The sequence below is a fragment of the Magallana gigas genome, chromosome 7 (genome assembly GCF_963853765.1).
Source record: "Magallana gigas chromosome 7, xbMagGiga1.1, whole genome shotgun sequence".
Lineage (NCBI taxonomy): Eukaryota > Metazoa > Mollusca > Bivalvia > Ostreida > Ostreidae > Magallana > Magallana gigas.
Window position 1 is genome coordinate 48,259,990 of NC_088859.1, and position 22,725 is coordinate 48,282,714.

A 22,725-nucleotide genomic window follows, 5' to 3' on the forward strand; every position below is an offset into this window, starting at 1 on the left:
ATATTCCCTAGAACGAATTAACAATAACAGGTTCATTCCAGGTGGCGCTGTATCTTGAACAGGTAGAGACAAATAAACACACAGGTCTGACAGGTATATACTGTGGGAAAGAAAGAAAAATTAAAACAGGTATGTAGCCAGTTAACTAGTCCATTCAACTGCAGATAGATTTGTTATATGAAAACTAAATAAAAACTACCGATTAGGGTGCTTAAATTTTGATATCACGTGTAGTTTGCTTTGAACAGTTGAATTTTATCTCAATTTTATGGAGTTTAGATCTAATGCAGAAGACTGTGCAATGGGTATTGTCTTAAAGATTTTTTATTGACAACACTGAAACTCATTTACATCAACGAGTGTCACAAAGTGTCAAACTTGACAATAATTGTTTTAAAACTGACAACTTCTTTTCTTTTCTAATTGATGTAAGTCCTTCTATAATTTTATTTATTCAAATTTTATCAAGTTTGAATGAATAAAACAGACAAATAGAAGGACTTGTCCAATCACTTGGTGTCACCATCATTACAGATATGTTTGCACGGTGGTAACACATAGGGTGATCTATCCACAGTGAGTGGCACACTTCATTGGTTTAATTTCCAGGAAATAAAGTTGGTATGTTAGGAATCTGGTATAGTACATGTAAATCCATTAATTGTGACGACTTCTTCCTGTCCCAAAATACCCAACAAGAATCAACTTATTACCAACTTTCATGGGCATAGCTGATCACCTTGATGCCGTTAAATCATGAACAAGCTCAAATCTCTCTTGGAATGATTTCATTGCATTTATCCCTGCCTTCTTCTGCCAGTAGTATGTTTTACTGTGTGATTGTTGGGGTTAGCACAGCATACATTGAATTAATTGCACCCGGGTACATATGTTTCAAAATAATAAATTTGAGCGTGGTTAATACCAAATGAATGCATCAAAGTGATAAAGAAACAAAAAAAAATATTTTATGCTCCAGTATACATGTAAAAACATTTATGTGAGCAATAAAAAACTACTGTAGTATATTGATGATATGTATCCATTCTACTTTCTTTACTGTATGACATTTGACACATGTGCAGCTTTGTGGAAAAGAATCAGGTCTTGATGTTAATGTTGAGATCAATTTCACTTAAGCACAATCTAAATGCAGCAGATAGATTTCTGATCAGAAGTTTTTTTAACGAGCACAACAAAAATTACCTTGCAAATCTTTTTGTGAGGTACAGTTTTTGAAATGCAGTTATAACAAAACACAAATTATTCACTATGAATATTTGATAAACAGAAGTCATTCGATTCTATTATGAAGGTAATGATAGTCTAATACTTACTATTACCTCATTATATACCAAAGTGTTATCTTTCTTTCTCAAGATTGTTTCTATTCATGAATTGTAAAAATTTGATGGGGAAAATAATTTCTCAATTACAAAAATACACCATAGATTGATTAAATAATGTGTTGCACTTTATTACAAGGACTAAACCAATTCTTTCTATTCTGTATTAACAGTTAACAGACATGCCTCTTTCACTCTTTGGAAACAAGTTTTCTCCCAAGAAGACACCCCCAAGGCGAGCACACTCTCTGTCCAATCTACACCTAGATGCCTCCCAGTCCAGGGAGGAATTCGGGCCTGATGTGGGACCAGTCAAATTGAAACTAGGTGGCAGTGAGATTCAGTTTGATAATGGAATGTGGGTTGCAGGTAAAAAAAAAAATGAAAATTTTGAAATCACAAATATTTTCACAATTTCAAAAATGTTTGTTTTTGATGAATTCTTTCCAAGATTTTTACATATTCAATATTGATGCATTTGATTATTGAGAAATATTTTTGATATTGCAGAGAGTGGTGCTGGGGGAGCTAGTCACAAGGAGGTGATGAAACTTCGCAAACAGAATCAGCTGCTGTCCGAGGAGAACAATCTACTCAAACTAAAAATTGATGTCCTCCTAGACATGGTAGGTCAAACTTGTCCCCATATTGAAACTCCTGGATACAGGGATTTATTCTATTTTTGGACCATTGGCTCTCACTCTCAGTGGATGGATTTAAATAAAATTACATTTCCTTATATTGCTAATTCAAAGCTTTTATTACTTTCTATATTTTTAGCAAAACTTTGTATTAAAATGAGATTATACAAAAGAATAATCAGAAAGTTACTGGTAATTGTGATGATAATACAACTACTAGTATATAGAAGTTGATGCATCATGATAATTAATTAAGCTGAATCCTATTTTACAGTTAGCAGAAGCTACAGCTGTTTCACATTACCATGAGAATGAATTAAAACAACTAAAAGGTCAAGTGGGAAGGAAGAAATAATTTAATACCTCTACAATCTAGGAATTCATAGACAATAGCCTGTACCATAAATATTCATAAGAGTTAGTGGCCATGTGTTTGTGTAAAACTCCATCACCAGTGCAAGTCGTGTGAGAGAGGACATTTATTATGATGTATGAATCTGATCTCGTCATCCTGTGCGTTTGTTACACATCATTTTGTAAAATAGATGTACATGTATATAGAATCTTTTAGAATAATTTTTACCTCTATTTATTAAAATTGTATTGTTAATTTTATATTTAATAAATTTTTTAACAATGGAAAGGTTTTATCTTTTCAATATTGAATCATTGTGAGATGAGAGGAACTTGATTGAATCGGCAATGTGAACAACAGAGTTTTATCAAGAGTTATTTCTCTTGAATTTAGATTGAACAAGCATAGAGACGCTTTGCCTGATGGTAAAAAATAAAATTCCGATCAACAGTAGCTTACAGAAATGGGCTGAACAGTTAACATCAAGGAAGCTACAGCATTCATACTCTCTTTTCTTAAAGTTGAGATTAAAATTACCATTAAAATGGGGGGAAATCATTATTTTTATCTCTGCTTCAGTGAAAAAGTATAATGTAAGCATGTTAAATTTCCTTTTTTATTGTATAAATGCATTACTTGTATGTGTACAACTTGAATAAAAGAAAATAATAAAACAACAAACAACACTTTATAATTAACAGAATGTCTCAAATATCACAGACAACTTCTCACTTCATAAAACAACAGTTATTTGTGTGGGCAAGTTCGCTTTGTGTGACCTGCAAGACAAGGATGAAAATATTTTAATATCTGGACGTTTCCAGTAGAGTGGTCAACATTTGATAAATTCTCTTTATATATCAATTAAGATTAGCTGCAGGACTATATACATGTATCTGTAATAATAGTGAAGGTTTAAGGAGGCTGGGGGGTCAAAATATAATATAATATAAAACCATCAGATTTATTTGAAAATTTTATATGCAAATTCTGAAGCTATAAACTACTATTTGATAAAGAAAAATTTCATTTATTTGGATATAAAATTTCATCACTTCCCATTATCTTTATATGGAGCTCTTCTTTTAAAGGAGATCAATATTGTCTAAAATGGCAGCCACCCCCCAGCCCCCTTAACTGGGCTCACCTTCCTCTCCACAGAGCCCACATTTCCTGGCTGCCCGCTTTTTGGTGGGCGTGACACCACTGCTGTCTAACATGGACAGTGTTCTCTTTTTGCTGACTCCTGTAAGAGGAGAACAAAGAAATGGTGTACTCAACAATAATAATCATCGGTAACTCAATTCTCTGACATTTAAACTATCTAAGTAATCTACATTTGAAAAAGATTACTGGTCCTGTAAGGGTAAACTGTTGCTGAAAATGATTTTGTAATTGCATGTCCATGCCAATTTGTATGGCAATCACTTTTTTCATTTATTACTTCATGAGATAATATTTCCTCCAATTTAAGATATAGTCTCTCTTTAATGTAAAGAGATAGAATTAATTATTATCTATTAAAATATTCCTTTAGAAATATAATATGCATTTAACTGTTTAAGTTACCGTATAAATATTAAGTAGATTACCTGTATTTGTGTTTCCTCCACTAGAACTTTCATCTGCCCACTGGAAAAATTTACAACTTTGGTCTCTGGGATTGGCACAGGCGTAAAATGTACGCCCCTTGTTGGGACCTTCTTTATTCACCATTAACCTGCAGATGAACGATCTAATGATGCATGAAGCGCTAACACACATTTGCATTCATTCTACAGTACTGTATATCTCAGTTTGATAAACTTACATTTTGGCTGGATTGCCACAATTGCACATGACATCTGAATCTCCACCACTTTGAGTTCCTTGATACCTGCTAAAAATATACTTTACAGATGAATCTTGCACAAAATTCTATAAATGTTTTAATTTTATACATCAACAGGGGTTACAGGACAATATATAGAGAACAATTCATACCCTTTTCCATAAATTGCAGCCTTTATCAGCCCAAGACACAAATATCAGCCTTCTCTCCTCTGGCTAATATTGGTGTCTCGGACTGATACAGGATGCAATGTAGAAAATGGTACGGTAATATGTATTACCATGGTACTTGAGCAAGCATGCACTTGATGTTTCCCTGTCAAAAAACCATCAGAAAACACCCATATTTTGCTCTGAAATATCAATTTATCAAAATAAGACTATCTCACCACTCTCAAATACCCTGTATTAGCCTAGACCTTGACATTTAGCTATTGCATCAAAAATAAACAATCAGTCTGTAATGTATCTTTTTAATTACATAGATTTGTTAACAGAATCAATGGTATGTTATAACAGTAATTCCTTTAAAATGTTATTATAAGACATGTTTTAATTAAATACATCAATTTTATGGAGTTGGAGAAAAACACATGATGTATCATACAGTGGTTTAAATCTATAACGTCATGGAAAAGTATATGACGTCACACCTTTATGACATCATAGTATACAGACAGAGCAATTGCGATTATAGAAAAATAATTGCAGTTCCTCCGTATGGACTTACAGTGGGAAAGAACAATGGATATGCAAATATAACTTTATAAGGGACAAACATGATTGTAAAATACATGAAATCTGGCTATTAGAAGGATAAATAACATTGTGTATGTATATGTCAAAGATATATAACTATAGATATACTGAGTGCCCCGTAACATTGTACAGGTGTATCTCCCTCCTCCCCCCCCCCCCCCCCCCCCCCCTCATCAATCTGTCATCCATGATCAATAACATTGTGTATGTGAATAACACAGATGACTCTGAGAGTAACCCATGACATTGTACAGGTGTACCTCCCTCCTCCCATGCCCTCACCAATATGCCCTCCATATCAATAACATTGTGTATGTGAATAACACAGATGACTCTGAGAGTGACCTATGACATTGTACAGGTGTACCTCCCTCCTCCCATGCCCTCACCAATATGCCCTCCATATCAATAACATTGTGTATGTGAATAACACAGTCACATGACTGACAGTGACACATGATGTTGTACAGGTGTACCTACCTCCCTCCTCCCCCGCCACCCCCACCAAACTGTCCTCCACTGTTCTCATCTGTAATATATATCAATTCAGAGTGCATTAACATTTGGAAAAGGACATGTATAAATACACAAATCAAGAATTTAAAGTAATGATTTACTGATAGTTAAAGTCTGAATGAAAGTATATTATTTACACTAATTAAAAAATGAAGGAACTGATACCATTTGTAACATCTGCCCACTGGAAGAAGTTGCAGCTTTGTTCTCTGGGATTGGCACAAGCGTAAAATGTACGCCCCTTGTTGGGACCTTCTTTATTCACTGTCAACCTGCAGACATATTGTTAAAATTGATTTGATGATTAATAATACGCGAGTGCATTAGGCCACATAAAATTAATATTTAGATTCTCACCCTGATTTGCAAAGAATATGGGGCAGGTGGGCGGATTTTATTTGTGATTTTTTTTAATCTCCTTTTTTACCGTTCATGTTGTAGAAATAACAACTGCTTTATTCTTTTAAATTGTTAATGCTAATAAGAGTACACAAACCTAATTTAATCTTTTAATTCGATTTTTTTTCAACTTAACTGTTAATGCACATAGACATTTATATCCTTATGATAACAATCATAAAGGTAACAATCACCTAAAAGGTAATCCACATGTTTAGGCAGCCATTAAAATGTTTTGAATTTTTGGTATACCGAGCCCTATTTTTTTCAACGAAATTTTTTTTTTCAAAATAAAATAAAATGCATCGGGGCGGCCCATTTTCAGAGGGGCGGGCGGGGATGAGAATCTAAAAATTAATTTAATGTGGCCTTAGTTCTACATCTCATGATAACAAACTTACATTTTGGCTGGATTTCCACAATTACACATGACGTCAGAATCTCCACCACTATGAGTTCCCTGGTCCCTGCTCAAAACAAAAGGTACTCTATAAAAAAAGAATATTTAGCAAACATGTACTGTATGATGCTAACACAAAGACTACACCAACACGGTGCTGAACACTGTTCTTACCCTCCTCCTCCACTCAAGTTTCCTCCTCGGTTTTCGTCTGAAAAGTATTTAATTTTTTCAAAACCATGAACAAAAGGATATCCGACACCATTTACATTTGTACATGTAAAAAAAAAACAACAACACTTTTACGGTGTACAAAGTACATGAATACAAAATAATAATTGAATGAAAAACTGATACCATTTGTAACATCCCCCCACTGGAAGAAGTTACAGCTTTGATCTCTGGGATTGGCACAGGCGTAAAATGTACGACCCTTGTTGGGACCTTCTTTATTCACTGTCAACCTGCAAACACACAAAACATACTTAAATATTCATTAATAGTGAGCTTGTAGAGAGCTGGAGTTCAATTATTTTGATTGTTTTTCTTAACACAACTACAAAATCCACTCACAACTTTGCCTGGGTTCCACAGTTGCACATCACCTCTTGATTTCCATTATTTGTTATCCCTTGTTGTCTGAAAAAAGCATGCTGAGGTGAATATATGCTATGTTTAAGTCCTAAGTAATAATTTTATCATATAAATTGATATACATGTACAAGGTTTTTCTGAGTTAGATTCAACATACCAGAACAATAAATTATGTGTACATACATGTAAGTAGTTTGTACATGTATAAAATCCTAGCATTGTTGCAGAAAGTTGAGCAAGGAATCAAAATACATGTCCATGTATCTTAAACAGTAAACCTTGCACAGTTATCGGTACAATATACAGATTGATTTTCCATGAAATACATACCCTCCCCCACCACCTCCTCTAAAACTTCTGTCACCATTTTCATCTGTTTTGCATGTTCAAAAGAAAAAATTCAGACATTTTATTTTCACAAATATTAATCAAAATTAATAGCTTCTTGAGTTTCAATAAAATTTAGACCAACTTTTATTTGAGAGCAGGATATTTTTCGTAATGTTCAAATGAAAAAGATTAACCTTGTATCTACATGTACATGACATTGGTTGCAAAGGTTAGTCATCGTTAGGCAGTTTCAAACCAGTAAATAGAGATATTAAGTGATCACACAATACCTGTAGCATCTGCCCACTGAAAGAAATCACAACCTTGACCTCTAGGTAGGGAGCAGGAATAGAACTCTCGGTCCTTATTTGGACCCTCTTTGGTCACTCTCAGTCTACAATAACAGATAATCAAATTCAAAAGGAATCCATAATGTACATGTGTATGTTTCATTCCATCAAACTGTATGTAGTGTACATGAGATTTTTGATTTTTTATATAAATGTTTCATTCATTATCACATTAAAATTCACCTTATAGTTAAAAGCAACTTTCTAAAGTCATATAAACACACAAAGAAATTCAAGGAAAATCATTATAGGGCAGTTCACTTACAGGCGAGCAGGGCCTCCACAGTTACAGGTTACCTCTGGGCCAGGATTCTGAAACCTGCAATAAACAGACCAACCATCATACCAGGTAAGTGAAGGTGAATATGGTGACCTTGTGATTTTAACCTGTGATGTCTCACCTGTCTCCTCCCCCTCCTCGCACTCCCCCACCTCCCCCAGAGGGTCCTCTACTGTTGACTCCCCCGCCTCCCACTGGGGGTCCTCTACTGTTGTTCAGAGTATTGTTCTGGGATTCATCAGCCCACAAGAAGAAATTACATACAGAACCTCCACACTTGTAGAACTGCCTTCCTGTTAGAAAATTTATGAACGTCAAAATCTGTTGTAGCTGTAACAGATCTTTAATTCTAAAAAAGAGTTAGCTTCGAAAAAGAGTTATACTTCATGGCAAAACAAGATTTTTAATCTCTAACAAAAACTAAACTTAACATCTTCAGATTTTCCCATAAGGATTTGAGTTTTAAATTAAATAAATTTTTTGTTGATAAGATCTTTGAGCAATTGAACAAAATCTCATCCTCTAACTCAGGAAAACTTCTTTTTTACAGTAAAATATTAAATACTAACGAGTACAAGTTGCAAGATTACTTTAAGTTTTCCTTGAAAAAGCATGAAAGATTCCAGCTAACAAGATTAAGAATAAGTGCACATTCACTTTTCATTGAAACAGGTAGATATTGTAAACCAATTACTGTGGTTTCATTAATATTCAAGGGTATCAATTTTCAGGATATAATGAAATTCACAGTTTCAAGGATACATAAATTCGTGGCCAATAACCTTATAAATACAAGATGTTAATAGAAATTGCACTTCAATGAACACTTAATTTCGTGGATCAACTTAATAACGAAATCCATGAAAATTGGTATTCAACGAATATTGATGAAACCACAGTATCCAAAAGGAAAAACGTTTATGCTTTGCTTGTAAATTATTAGTCGAAAATGAAAAACATTTCATGCTTTACTGTCCTGTGTATGACAATCTTCGATTTCATTATTGTGGTATTTTCAATGATAAATTGTAATGTGGTATTGATCCCATAAAAGATATTTTTAATCCATGTGATTATAATACTACAAAACGTCTATGTATCTAAATGTTTTATGCAGAGAAAACAGTTCCAGGGACTATGACGTATTGTATAAAACTGTCTTGCATGCTGTAGCCTTTATGTTATAATTTTCTTTTGTCTGTCATTTGATTTCATTTTGTCTGTATGCCAACATGGGAATGTCAATAATCCATTGAATTGAATTGAATAATTAAATACAGAAGAAAAATATGTCTTTTATTCTTGTGGTGCATGTACAATGTACATGTAGATGTAGATTATTTTAATATTTCGTTATCTTCTGACAAGCAAAAAGTTCTCATGATTTTAATTAAAAAACAGTGGCATAATGGAAAACCTATCACAGATTAATTACAAGGTTTAAGTGGTTTTTGCAATTAAGAATCTAAAATACATGTTTCTCTGAAATTCAATGCTAACCTGTGAAACTCTACCACTAGTAACCATATTTTTCAAGCTAAAGAGAACACACAAATCAGATCTTACCTTGATTAGGACCGTCTTTTTTAACTGTGAGTAGAAGAGCACTTGTCCCACAGTTACACACAACTTCCTGTCCTGCGGACTCCTGGTTGTCTGTCTGTCTGTTGAAGGGTTGTACGGTCACTAGGGGCACTCGCTGGGATTCCTGGCGGACGTGACCCCCCATCATCTGTTGTGTGGGTCTCTGGCTAGAGGGTGGGGCTACCCAGATTAAAGGAGAAAGTTAGATTCTCAGAATTCACAGAACTTATTTTTATTGAAATGGGCATTTTTACAAACATTTCATTAATGCCTAAATCATTTTAAAGTACAGTCATCAATAATTTCAATAAAGAAATAGTTCTAAAGCTAAGTAATAATAGTGTGTTAAAGAGACAAAGTCACCTGAATGGTTGATTTGAAGAGACTCTGCCAATAATTCATCACAGCCCGCCACACATCCAGCATATCTGTAAACAGTTAACAAACCCAGGTACAGATACAGGGTACACCTGTTACTGAGAGACGACTGAAACCCACGTAGACGTCATTGAATCAATATGATGTAACATATGATGTGAATACATGAAATGTTAGATGATGTTCATATACTGTAGTGTAATAAAATGAAACTAATTTCCAGATCAAATGTCTAGCTAAATACATCTCCCTCACATTGTTTCTAAATTGGGATCATATGACTAATGATTTGGAAAATTTTGCTTACCAGTATTTTCAATATTGTATGATGTAGATAATGTACAGGTAGTTAGGATCATGTGATTTAGATAGTATAATATGAAAGAAGGGTGGATAAGATATTGCAAAATGACAGAGTCTAGATGGACTATGTTGGTCTTTGCAATTGCATACTCACTCTAAAGGCAGCATGGGAGGAACAGACCCCATCTTGAACTTAAAATTTACCAGGTGAGCTTGACACTAAAATATTATACAACATACATGTACAGAAAAACTTACAATGTAATAAAACATGTTTGAAATTCATATAAAAAATTATACAATATAAAAAAATGTCATTTGATTTCTATCACCATCTTTTAACAATACATTTTTCTTATTCATGAATATGTGAGTCAATACTTCTTTATAAAAGTATTCTATATCTTGATTTACAAGAATTTACAAACATACTTCTGAACATGAAGGCATAATCTGTTAATCTAATTATCAATGGAAATAACATTTACTTGTAGTAAACATGGAATTATCTATATTAGCAGTTGAAAGCAAAAAAATGAAATTTTATGACAAATAGTGCATTATCAACTCACAGTTTCACACTTGACATCACTAACGCTGGCATCTAACACAAAGTCTGGGAACCAGATAGCAGAGCGACAAGAGGGATAACCCTGGCATCCTATGTAGAACCTGAGGAGAGAAGAACAAGCCGTTTTTAAAGCGCTAAGCATAGCTCAGCGCTTTATTGTTGTTAGACTTCTATTTCCGGTGCAAGGAATAACTGCCCTCTATGAGCAGAAATATACATCATTTAAACTGGTAAGAGGTATAGGGAACCAGTTATCTGGGTGGCGGAAATGGCCGAGTAGATACGATTGGTTTGCGGGGCTTACGTATATCAGCAGGGATGCTACGCACTGATGAAAAAATAAAGTGCGTATTCAGAAGCTAAAATATAGAAAAATAAAATCGATTCTTTGCAAGAAAATGTCTGGCCTTCGATACTTTAAATTGATATTCATTAAACATAAACCAAAATTTCAATAAGGCTCATTTCCGCCTACGCTTGCACACAGTAAATTTTCTTAGAACCAAGCTAGGTTAGCGCTTTTCAGTACTTTCAGTACTTTGATTAAACCCAGTGTCTGACCAGATGCCCAGCATCGAGTCCAATTGGTTCTTACCCTCCTGATTTTTTGGTCTTCAAGGTCATCTCTAGTCCACAGTTTGAACATTTCTTCACAGGGACAACTGACAGGCGTTCTAGCTCTACAATTCAAAAATTTTATCATATAAATATAAAATATCGATATGTGCATGTAAAATTTCATTTGTACATTGTGTCTATCAAACGTTCAATTTCTCATTACTCAGAAATGTACTGATTCATGACAAATAGCAAACTTCTGTGATGTTTGTTTCACACTGTATTTATAGATCAACTCAGTATTCATAGTGAACGAAATACATGTAGCTGAGATTGAAGTAAATGTATCAGTCCCAGTAGTATGTGGGATTGGTTTGTACCAACCCTCTCCCACGGGGATTTCCTTGGCCTCCCCCAGGTACTGTGACAGGGCCTGGTCAATCTTGAGGGCCTGCTCACACGCCACTTTGAACACATCCCGGTACTTGGCCACTTGTTGCGTCAGCACCACTGTCAACACAACACAGAAACCCATGCTCAAACTGTTTCACATGTAATAATGCATGTAAAATAGATAGCATTTTTAAAAAGAAACAAGTTTTACCATTCTTATCTTTTTTCCCTTCACATATTCTGAAAAAAATATATACATAAATGTGATTTTAAAAAGACTGCATACATGACTATTTTATTGATTTGATTTCAACATATTTTATTGCATAATATATTCAATGCTATTTTATTCCTGCTATGTTAACCCATTCAAAGAAAAATACATCATTATAATCCTTTGGTAACTGATAAGAGTTTACACTGAATGTAGTACAGTACACATATACAATGTACATGTATCAGCAATTAATGCCAGAAGAACAAACAAGTTTTCTTCATACCTTTTTAGATCTGCCTCCAGTTCAGAACGCAGGTGAGGCTTTGACATTTCATATCCCATGGCATCATACCCTATCAATGGCAATGAAATAGGATAAACTTGTATGTGATGTGTTAACACCTAATATGACCTAACTAATCTAAAGTACTAAATAGCAATAATTCTATCCTTTTTAACTCTGTACAATGCGTTTACATCTATAAAAGGATTCAAAGTATATTGACAATAGAGACAATCTAATTCTAATCAAATACCCTAACACATTTTTTAGACATCTACCTTCGACCAGTCCCATCCCCAGCTGACCAGGAACGAAACGGCCATCGTTGTTTACCCCTATGTACATTCTTGTTTTGATTGTCTCTATGTGCTCGGCATGAGTCGCATCTGTTCCTAAAAATAGCAAAACAGAGAAGGGAGTAATTTCTTGTGATGCATGCATTTGTTTCACCAGAAATAAAGAATCATACCATGCAAGAGCATATGGCTCGTATATGGCAAATACTTAGTATTTGACAATTCTGACAATTTTTTAATACCTTAGGAGATAATGCTGTATTCTTAATAAAAGATAAATGTAAATCATACTCTGTTAAATTAAAAGAAAAGCTAGTTCTCCAACATCCAAGCATGTTTTCTTGAATGAACTTCATTTATCTACATGTAATGAACACTCCGTACCTATGCCGTGTTTTTCCATTAAGGCAATGAGGTCAGCTTCTGTCAATAATGGGGGTGGTGAGGTTTCACTGAACAGCATCTACAATATCAAAGACCATCATACTGTACAGGTACTTGACGTATTCATTTGACATTAACAATACCTTTGCTCATTGTTTTACAATGCACCCTTTAATAAGTTCAACTTACATCTATAGAATTTGGCTGAAAGGAGTCTCCCTCCTGGTACACTGGAATGGTCTGCAAGTACAAACAAGAGTAGGTTACAAAGCAGAAAAACAGGAAATTGTAATTACCGGTACCGGTATAAATGAAATCAGTCTTCAAATTTTAAACCAAACCTTAGCATTCCATCTGTCATAGGGGTATACATCCAGATAATTCCTGGCAATGATCATCAAGCCTTGGGCTGTGAACTGAAATATGTAGACAAGTACAGGAATTAGTGAATATCCAAATGGAAACTAGTAGAACTTTTACATGCTTTGTGTCAAAATCACTTCCATTTCATCATATAGGTAAAACTCTACATGTATAAAACTTATCAAGTTTATCAACAATTACAGCACATAAACTGTATTGTCTCATCAGCTGTTATAAAACAGGATTACCATTTCATCAGCAATATTAATCGTCACTGTAGTCTCTTGTCCTTGAGCATCCTTGGAGCAAGTAGCCAAGAAGTGTCGAACAATAAACTCATAAAGTCTGGCATCATTTCCCTGGAAAAATTATTTTAAAATATTATCATTGCTCTAAGGGAAAATGTTGTGGCAGGTTGATTTAACACAAAATTTTCTTGATATATTCATGAAGAATCTGTAATGATGTGTAAGTTTACCTGTAGAGTAGCGGTGTACTTGATGGGGTGTATGGGTGGATGGGCCTGGTCTGACTTGTTTCCATTCCTGGGATTTGGTCTGTCCTGCAATATCCCACTAGCAAAACCTTTTAAAGGATAAATAAATGAAAATTCACCATCATAAAGATCACTGCTCTCAGCTTCTTGCTATTCTTTTTAAAATAAAATATTTTACTTAATTATTTGGATTTTATTTGTTCTAAGAGAAAAACCTTCTTCTATCCTCACACAACATGAATGGGTATTTCACTCAACTGATTACTATCTGATTATATTTAGCAGTTTACTTCAATTTGCACTGACTTAATTTAATGATTTACCAGTGACAAATTGGTGTGCCAATAATTTTTACAACTGAGCCAATGTAAAGACAATAAAGCACTGGTTCCTGTCAAGAATGTTCCAACAGGTTAATTGTACATTTACAAAATTTTCTCCCATGCCTGAAAAGGCATGTTTACAGCATTCATAAATTTTCTTTATATCAGACGATAGGCTGTTTTGATTACCTCCCCAGTTTGGATCGCGACTTTGTTCCTGTACAAGGGCTGCTAGGTCCAGGTCTTTGGGAAAGATGTTGGTTTCTGTTCGGGGATAGCTAATGAACCCCTTGGTGTACAGATTCTCTGCAATTCTCATGGTTTCCTTGGCGCTCAGGCGTAGCTTTCTAGAGGCCAGCTTCTCCATTTCCTACAAAGAAAACAATGATTCATACACCACCTACTGCTCATATAAATGTACAGTATTCATTTCATAACATATGCTTTTTTTCAATGACTTTAAAAGTAAAGACTGTTATTTGTTTTAGTTTCTTTGAGGTACTCTGCAGTTAATTCAACTGTAGCGAAATTCTTTGGACTATGGATTCGACTTTTATCAAATCTGTTTAATGACCTCTTTCAATACAAAATAATTCAAGTCAATTAGTGGTCATTTCACAATTTATTTAATCAGCAACATTAAAATGTAAATTTATTGTTTATACTTGTAGTACTGTAGATTCCTAATTAAACGTGAGGAATAAATATCCGCGTAAAATCGCAAGAAGTACCCTTCGCAGATTTTAAAATCTCGCCATTATTATCTGAGAGTTCAAAACTGTAAGGAATAAGGAGAAAAGTTCCACATTGGCGATTTTATATTCTCGCGATTTGATACAAACCAGCAAGATCGTGGAATTAAGTACTCGATTAATATAAGGAATTTACAGTATGCTGTTATACATTGTACAAGATGAATATCCTTCACTACGGTTAACAGAGATCTCTGTAGTCTACGTACCACCGTGTCTAATGGAGTTGGTCTCCACTTGCTCTTTGGTTTACATTTCACTTCCATCACTGTGGCTTGGGGATTCTTGAAAAATTAAAAGAGCACCCAAATTACCATGCAATCTAACAACCATCATTGCGACTGTAGTTTGTCTGATCATTATAGAGTCCAGATAAGGGAAAAGGAGAATTGTTGTTGGCAAAAATAAATGTACTAATCTTAAGCAATAAACGACATACCTCTACACATTGTTCATACAGGATCAGACAGGCATTGTGATCAAACAAACGGTTTCTGGAAGAATATTAGAAGTCATAAATTACATTTCAAATGGGGAACAACAGACTTATCTAAATCCATCTACAAAGACTTGGTTATTGTTTGTTACCTTTTCCAAGAGAACTCACACTTTGTTTCTTCATCAAACATGTGTGTCACTGTAAAGAGTTCAGTACATTTTGTTATTGTAAATCATTACCAGTAATGGCAAAAACAAAATTGTTTATTTGTTTATAATACATAGTCAACAATGATTTTCCTCTCTTAACTTTTTACCACATTAAGGGCAACTTATTTATTCAATTTCTACCTGACACAAACTCATATATCAACAGAACCAACACCCACCACATAGTTCAGTGATATTCAAATACCCCATACACTATGTATGTACATGTACATCCTCTCCCATATAATACCCCATACACTATGTATGTACATGTACATCCTCTCCCATATAATACCCCATACACTATGTATGTACATGTACATCCTCTCCCATATAATACCCCATACACTATGTATGTACATGTACATCCTCTCCCATATAATACCCCATACACTATGTATGTACATGTACATCCTCTCCCATATAATACCCCATACACTATGTATGTACATGTACATCCTCTCCCATATATACGGTAGTTGAATACCTTTGATTTTCCAGAAAGGCTCTGGGATAAAAGCTTGGACCTGCTTGTATCGCTCCACTACAAAGCCAAGTGTAGGAAATTGACAGCTGCCATAACTGATCAACTTATCTGCCAATGCCTCCGGGAATATCTTCTGGAGTCTCATCGTCTGGAATCTGGTGAAAGCAGCACCTGTGGAACAAACATTTAATAAAGTAAATCAGTGTAAAATGTTCGTCATTTTATAGCCTGTCCCTTGTTATTGTACTGTCATATTTAGACAATTTTTAATAAAAATACACATACCTTTGAGAGTAGTACAATTGAAATTGATGAAAGGAGATCATATCTAAGATATCTTCATTGACACATTATCATTTTTTCACTCAGTAAAAATCACAGGATCAAAAACAGATTTCTTATGGAGATTTATAATAGGAAATGTTGACACCTTTTCATCATTCGGAAGTCAATTGGAATACCTCCCACAACTTTTCAAAATTATCATCCCGGTGCCAGTACTTTAAATGTATGTTGCAATGCAAAATCCTCAAAGACATCATATTTTTTTAGTCGTGCTGAAACCTAATAAGCTAGAGGGGGCGTTTTATAGGAGGAATCGTGGAATTTTTATATACTTTTGAATGAACATTTGAAACCCGAGGTTTTATAAATATCTAGTAATTAAGCAAATGCGAAACGAGAATAGAAAGTAGTAGTAGGAATTTCATGATTGATATAGGTACATGAAAAATTAATATCAGATTGGTTTGACATTATGATATATTACACACCAATCCTCAAGTCAAGTTCTTGTCGGACGTCCACAGCATCACTGGTTCTCTGATCCGGAGGAACAAGATTACTGCAGGCTCTGGCAACAGCCCTATGTACAAAAACATATATGCCCTTCATAAATACATCAACGTTGGTCCCCCAAGTCCACCACAATCATTCTGAATTAATATGTTTTACGTCATTCCACAAGGGAAAATGTTAACATGACTCACTGTGGTGTAATTTCAGAAAATCTTGCTCTGTATACAGGTATGTTAGGATTCACTACAACAAAAACATACACAACTTCTCAATGTAGCTGAAAAGTCCAATTTATTACATAGGGTTATCATATCTCAAAATTATATTTTTCTTTTTAATCAAGGAATTTTAATGAGATGTACCTGCTTTACACACTTGGATGACTTCATGGCCGATGTTTTCACCCTCCCTGTCACAATCAGTCCAGATGATGAGGTACTGGCTCTGTCTGACCTCCCTCTCCAGCGTTCTCTGATATAGAAACACAAGTCACATTTCTTCAATCAGCTCTCAGTGTTTTCCAAAAATAATCTATTACTGCACTATAATGTAATTATTCTTACCTTTATATCTGCAAATTTATCTGGACATTTTTTCTCAATGGGAAGGTCAAATAAGGACAATGGACTACAGGAATACCTGTGTGAGAATTGAAGAAACATAGTAAAATAAGAAACTATATTCAGGATTTCTTGTTTTATTTCAGTAAGGTGTATGAAATTTACATTTTACATGATGGGTTCTCTATAATATAAAGAACATTGTCAATTTATCCTTGGAAATTCAATGTTCATGGCAACTGCATAGTATCTCATTTTACAAAATCATCAAAAGATCAATGTTTGAAACATTTAATTTTAAGTTCAAATTTCTTTTCATTTATTTATTATCCATCTGGAAATGAAATTCATAATTAAATTTACCATTTGTTATATTGTCCAACGAAGTCCATCTCCAACAAATGTCCACTCACGGAGGTCATCATCATCAAACAATTTTTGTTTAATATGTTGTAATTAAATTCATATATCTTGTTGAACTTTGAAAACCCCTCTCTCTGTAAAGATAATTATTTATATTTAAAAACATAGGTAATCACAGATTTCAAAGCTCACCGAGATGAGACATCACCCTTATGAGACCACCTTTATCATATTATATGAAAATCATACTTTATGATCTTGGATATTCATGGATTCTGTTTTGACACAAAATCATATATCATCTGTTAAAAAATTGTATGATAATCATATGTTCATATGTTAATCAATATAATAATATAAAATTAAATATTGCATCCTATCATACTTACAATATATATCATAAAATGCAATAATTAAAAATACTGTAATAAACAAAGATGATATTGTAAATATGAAATGACATTGTATTGTGTTAATTTAACCTTCGTGTATTTGATCACATAATACAACATCATTATATATAATACAATATTGTATTATATGATACAATATCATTTTACTATATATAACATAACATTGAAACATAAGATATTATATTGTATAATATAGCATGATATATTGTATTGTATGATATTGTATAATATTTGATACATATTATGATATTGTATCATATGATACAATATAATTTGATATAACATTGTATCATATCAAATGATACACTATTATGTGATAAAGAATAATATAAAATAATACAATATTATATTATACATATTGTATCATATGATACAATAATATATCATATAAACCAATATCATATTATACAATATCGTATGATACGATAATATATAACATTATAATATCATATAATACAGTTTCGTGTGATATAATTGTAAATTACAGAAACCATTATCATATTATACAATATTGTATGATACAATATAATATTATATAATATTGTATCATAATATACAAAACTATACAAAACAATATCATGATACAATATCATATCATAAAATATTCAAAAAATTGATACAATATCATATCCATATCGTATTATATAACTTTTTACAATATAACATATGATATCATACTGTATCATATTAAACAATAGTGTTTCATATCATACAATACTTTATCATAGGAATCATACACAGAATATCATTTAACAACAACCTCATCTTTCTATCAAGCAGGTTTAAATGAGGTAGGAAATTTCTTTAGCATCCTTGATAATGGAGATCAGGCTCTGCATCTGAAGCAGCCTCTGCGTTTCATTTATAATATAGTTAAATCAACTATGCAAACTATCATCTACTAAACATGTGACCTGTTCCAAAAAACTAAACCTCATCCAGCATCCGTAACCTATGGCTCAGATTCAGCATTCAAGCCTGTCAGGTGCATCAGTATCATAAGATGCATCACCAATGCAAGTTTGGTGAACTTAGGACCAGAAATAACTAAGGTATCATCATCAGAGGGCACCAGCAATTAAAACCTTAACCTCCTCCAGCATCCGCAACCTATGCCTCAGATTCAGCATCCATGCCTATCATGTGCATCTGTATTATAAGACACACCATCCATTCAAGTTTGGTGAAGTTAGGACCTGTAATAACTAAGATATATTTTTTAGCATCCTTGATAATGGAGATCAAGCTCTGCATCTGAAGCTTCCTCTGCGATTCATTCATATTACAGTTAAATCAACTATATAAGTTTGAAATAGTACTACTATCTACGTAACATGTGACCTGTAAAAAAAAACTTAACCTTATCCAGCATCCGCAACCTATGCCTCAGACTCAGCATTTAAGCCTGTCAGGTGCATCAGTATCATAAAACGCACCATCCATGGTGAAGTTAGGACAAGTAATAACTAAGATATCATCATTAGAGGGCACCTGTTTCAAAAACTTTAACCAGCTCTTAAAACCTTAACCTCCTCCAGCATCCAAAACCTATGGCTCAGATTCAGCATTCAAGCCGTTCAGGTGCATCAGTATCAAAAGACACACCAACCATACAAGTTTGATGAAGTTTGGACCAGGAGTAGCTAAGATATAACATTAGAGGGCACCTGCTCAAAAAACTTTAACCAGCTCCAAAAACCTTAACCTCCTCCAGCATCCGAAACCTATGGCTCAGATTCAGCATCCAAGCCTGTCAGGTGCATCAGTATCAAAAGACGCACCAACCATACAAGTTTGGTGAAGTAAGGACCAGTAGTAACTAAGATATTACCATCAAAGGGCACCTGAAACAAAAACTTTAACCAGCTCTTAAAACCTTAACCACCTCCAGCATCCGTAACCTATAGCTCAGATTCAGCATTCAAGCCTGTCTGGTGCATCAGTATCATAAAACACACCATTTATGCAAGTTTGGTGAAGTATGGACCAGCAGTAACTTAGATATTGCTATCAAAGGGCACCTGCAACAAAAACTTTAACGTGCTCCAAAAACCTTAACCTCCTCCAGCATCCGAAACCTATTGCTCAGATTCAGCACTCAAGCCTGTCTGGTGCATCAGTATCATAAGACACACTATCCATGCAAGTTTGGTGAAGTTAGGACCAGGAATAACTTAGATATTGCTATCAAAGGGCACCTGCAACAAAAACTTTAACCTGCTCCAAAAACCTTAACCTCCTTCAGCATCTGAAATTTAGGATCCAGAATCAGCATCCAAGTCTTTCAAGTCCATAAGTAAGTCCAGATGCATCATCCATGCAAGTTTGGTGAAGATAGGACGAGTAATAGCTTAGATACGGGACCTGCAACAAAAACTTTAACCAGGTCCGGACGCTGACGCAGACTCAACCGCCGACGCCGGGGGTATAGCATAAGCTCCCCTTGACTTCGTCTCGGAGAGCTAAAAAAAGCTGTTAATAAATATATAAAACATGAACTTCGGCATGCCACTTCCTTTTAATCACAATTCAGATGTATTTTTTTTCTGAAACCCATGCAGATAATTTCAAGCTTTTTATCAAAGGGGCATGGTCACGATTTTGGTCAAAAATTATTTTTCCAATTTTAATGTTTACAATGCTTCAGTGAGGCACTCTAAATAAGCAACCAAAATTTGAGTGTCATTTGTTGAGTTTTAAGCGAGTTACAGAGCTTACAATTCTTTGCCATGTAAACAAAGCTTTTGTTTACATTTTGAATGTTGAAGTGAAAATTTCAATTCTAGACCTAAAATGAATGTGTTTAACGTTAGGAACTGTTTATCTATGCTTAAAATGAATAAGAAGATAGAAAAATTCCCTCGCCTTTAATGCTAAAAGAAAGACCCCAAGACCCCTTCTACTTTTCTATTTCTTTCTTCTACTTCAATTTCTAAAAACAACCCAGTATACATTAATGTGGATTTATTTTTTTTTAAATTATAACCAATCAATTTTTTTTCTTTTTTGAACTTGAAATTTAAATCCCTTTTGGGCCATTTACGGCATTATATCCCAAACAGACTATCATATCCCATTTGGACATCCCAACCTGCTTGATGGTTTACCAGCTTTTGGTAGAAGGATCATGGTGGTACATGTACTGAGCATAATATGCACACTAGGAGATTTTTCCCTTTCTTTGAGAATTCAATCCCTTAGAAATTTCACCACTCCATTTGGTTATTTAATTTGTACAGGTTGGGTACAGTTACCCTTTTGAGGAATGATTACTCTAAACGGGAACTATTCCCCGTTTCAGTAATAAAAAAACTCCCTCAAATGTGGAATTTTTTCGATGTATGTTTAATAAATCAAAAATCACACTTAAGTAAAAATAATCGCATGATAAATGCAATGTGGTGCAAAATTACTTTATACAACTGACCTTCGTGGCCTAAAACTTTAGTCCTCCACTGCTGCAAACGAATATAAGACAATTTTGGACTCGTGGAAAACGTGAGTATTCTTGCATTGATCGTGAATTTTCCATTGATAGTTTGCCTTTTCTGCCCAAAAACCCCAAAATTTCAGAGTTTGTGCTCAATAAGTTGGCACAATTTGACCATGCCAGAGAAATTTAATAATAAATGCAGAAATTGTTGCTTATTTTGGATTAATATTTTGATCTCGAGGAGACCATGAAAACTATGGAAGCTTGTACAAGCAATTATTTTAACACAAATCGTAAACTATCATTTTAAAAAAATGATATAAAACTATGATTATTTAGAAAAAAAACTTCAATCCAAAACCAAACAATGATTAGAAGAAATTATTGTTCTGTATTTCAATAAAAAATGAAAATAATGAAATATTGAACGAATAATTCTATGTATGAAATAACAAATATTGAACGAATAATTCTATGTATGAAATAACCTGTGTACAGAATAACCACATTATTATCCATAGAGGTTGCCGTAAGAAATTTGCTGAATAGATTCTGTTTTTCAGAGGATTTCACTTAAACGCAGCTGTGAATGTTAAAGTTTGAAGTATACACAGAAGATGTGAATGGAAAAACGTGTCAAAATTCCGCATTTGCTGGAGTTTTTATATTTCTGAAACAGGGAATAGTTCCCGTTTAGAGTAATCATTCCTCAAAAAGGGTAACTGTGCCCAAACTGTTGTATGGCACCAATGTAACAAGTCGTGAGAAGAATGACAACAAAGTTCAAACACTAGACCTTTCAGTTGAAAAATTGATGATCTATCAAATGAACTAAAGGGTTGACCCACTAGTTAGTGCTAGTTGGTGTGTGTCAGTACTCTGCCTATCATACAAACCATCACAACTGATGACAACTAGTCTAGAGTTTCTGGGTAACAAATTTGCAACACTGGGGAATCATTCTTTCACTGTCCAAATTAAAATAATAATAATAATAAATAACCATTTTGCTTCTCTAAATCGTTATCCCGTTTGGGATATCATTTCCTTTAAGCCTCAAGTAAATGGGCAATTATCAAACCATTTTACTTATCTTTCGTTTCGATAGTGATACCTTTTTTGCACTCCCTCTTGATATGACATTCGCAATAGTTTTTGCAGCGTCATTTTTCTCTGCAACGTTCAATACTTTCACCATATCTGCACTTGCATAAGAGCAATATTTTCTACGGATTAGTATTCCAACAAAATTTCTAATCATAGCGCCTTTTTCATAGAGATATATGTTAAGTTGATCCTGTTTGTTTTCGATTTGTATTTTC

The 22,725-nt window shown here is 34.0% G+C and overlaps 2 protein-coding genes across 4 annotated transcripts; one reads left to right on the top strand and one right to left on the bottom strand.

Moving 5' to 3' along the window:
* Nucleotides 1-35: 35 nt before the first annotated feature.
* On the top strand, nucleotides 36-2,630 carry LOC105348064 (protein chibby homolog 1). Of its 2 annotated transcripts, none has more exons than XM_011457348.4 (4): nucleotides 36-129; nucleotides 1,520-1,715; nucleotides 1,857-1,972; nucleotides 2,262-2,630. In XM_011457348.4, the coding sequence occupies exons 2-4, from the start codon at nucleotides 1,529-1,531 to the stop codon at nucleotides 2,340-2,342; spliced, it is 384 nt and encodes a 127-aa protein (XP_011455650.2). In that variant the 5' UTR covers nucleotides 36-129; nucleotides 1,520-1,528; the 3' UTR covers nucleotides 2,343-2,630. The 2 variants fall into 2 exon arrangements, with proteins under 2 accessions (XP_011455650.2, XP_065922470.1); XM_066066398.1 differs by lacking the exon at nucleotides 36-129 and adding an exon at nucleotides 270-305.
* A 314-nt stretch (nucleotides 2,631-2,944) lies between these two features.
* LOC105348065 (DNA topoisomerase 3-alpha) lies at nucleotides 2,945-22,710 on the bottom strand. Of its 2 annotated transcripts, XM_034455273.2 has the most exons (39): nucleotides 22,518-22,703; nucleotides 17,558-17,691; nucleotides 17,198-17,273; nucleotides 16,997-17,105; nucleotides 16,826-16,877; nucleotides 16,610-16,701; nucleotides 15,837-16,007; nucleotides 15,290-15,338; nucleotides 15,141-15,195; nucleotides 14,911-14,985; nucleotides 14,139-14,319; nucleotides 13,609-13,715; nucleotides 13,379-13,489; nucleotides 13,109-13,183; nucleotides 12,957-13,007; nucleotides 12,768-12,846; nucleotides 12,366-12,479; nucleotides 12,088-12,157; nucleotides 11,799-11,827; nucleotides 11,579-11,704; nucleotides 11,232-11,316; nucleotides 10,638-10,737; nucleotides 10,220-10,284; nucleotides 9,748-9,812; nucleotides 9,367-9,564; nucleotides 7,922-8,093; nucleotides 7,786-7,839; nucleotides 7,461-7,564; nucleotides 7,171-7,213; nucleotides 6,820-6,885; nucleotides 6,604-6,710; nucleotides 6,421-6,457; nucleotides 6,248-6,313; nucleotides 5,613-5,719; nucleotides 5,412-5,460; nucleotides 4,153-4,221; nucleotides 3,935-4,062; nucleotides 3,490-3,588; nucleotides 2,945-3,121 (listed from the first exon to the last, which is right to left on the bottom strand). In XM_034455273.2, exons 1-39 carry the CDS (start codon nucleotides 22,662-22,664, stop codon nucleotides 3,090-3,092), a joined length of 3,549 nt encoding a protein of 1,182 aa, XP_034311164.2. In that variant the 5' UTR covers nucleotides 22,665-22,703; the 3' UTR covers nucleotides 2,945-3,089. The 2 variants fall into 2 exon arrangements, with proteins under 2 accessions (XP_034311164.2, XP_065922460.1); XM_066066388.1 differs by lacking the exons at nucleotides 6,248-6,313; nucleotides 6,421-6,457; nucleotides 6,604-6,710 and having other exon boundaries at nucleotides 22,518-22,710.
* Nucleotides 22,711-22,725: the final 15 nt, after the last annotated feature.

Bases quoted from the DNA above. Each gene is read 5' to 3' on its own strand.
- LOC105348064 (XM_066066398.1), top strand. From the start codon at position 285: ATGCAGAAGACTGTGCAATGG. The intron at 1,716-1,856 runs GTAAAAAAAAAA...TTGATATTGCAG, and splicing joins TAATGGAATGTGGGTTGCAG to AGAGTGGTGCTGGGGGAGCT. The intron at 1,973-2,261 runs GTAGGTCAAACT...CCTATTTTACAG, and splicing joins TTGATGTCCTCCTAGACATG to TTAGCAGAAGCTACAGCTGT.
- LOC105348065 (XM_034455273.2), bottom strand. From the start codon at position 22,664: ATGATTAGAAATTTTGTTGGAATACTAATCCGTAGAAAATATTGCTCT. The intron at 13,490-13,608 runs GTAAACTTACAC...TAATTTTTCCAG, and splicing joins AGTACACCGCTACTCTACAG to GGAAATGATGCCAGACTTTA. The intron at 7,214-7,460 runs GTATTGTGTGAT...CATGCAAAACAG, and splicing joins TCAGTGGGCAGATGCTACAG to ATGAAAATGGTGACAGAAGT.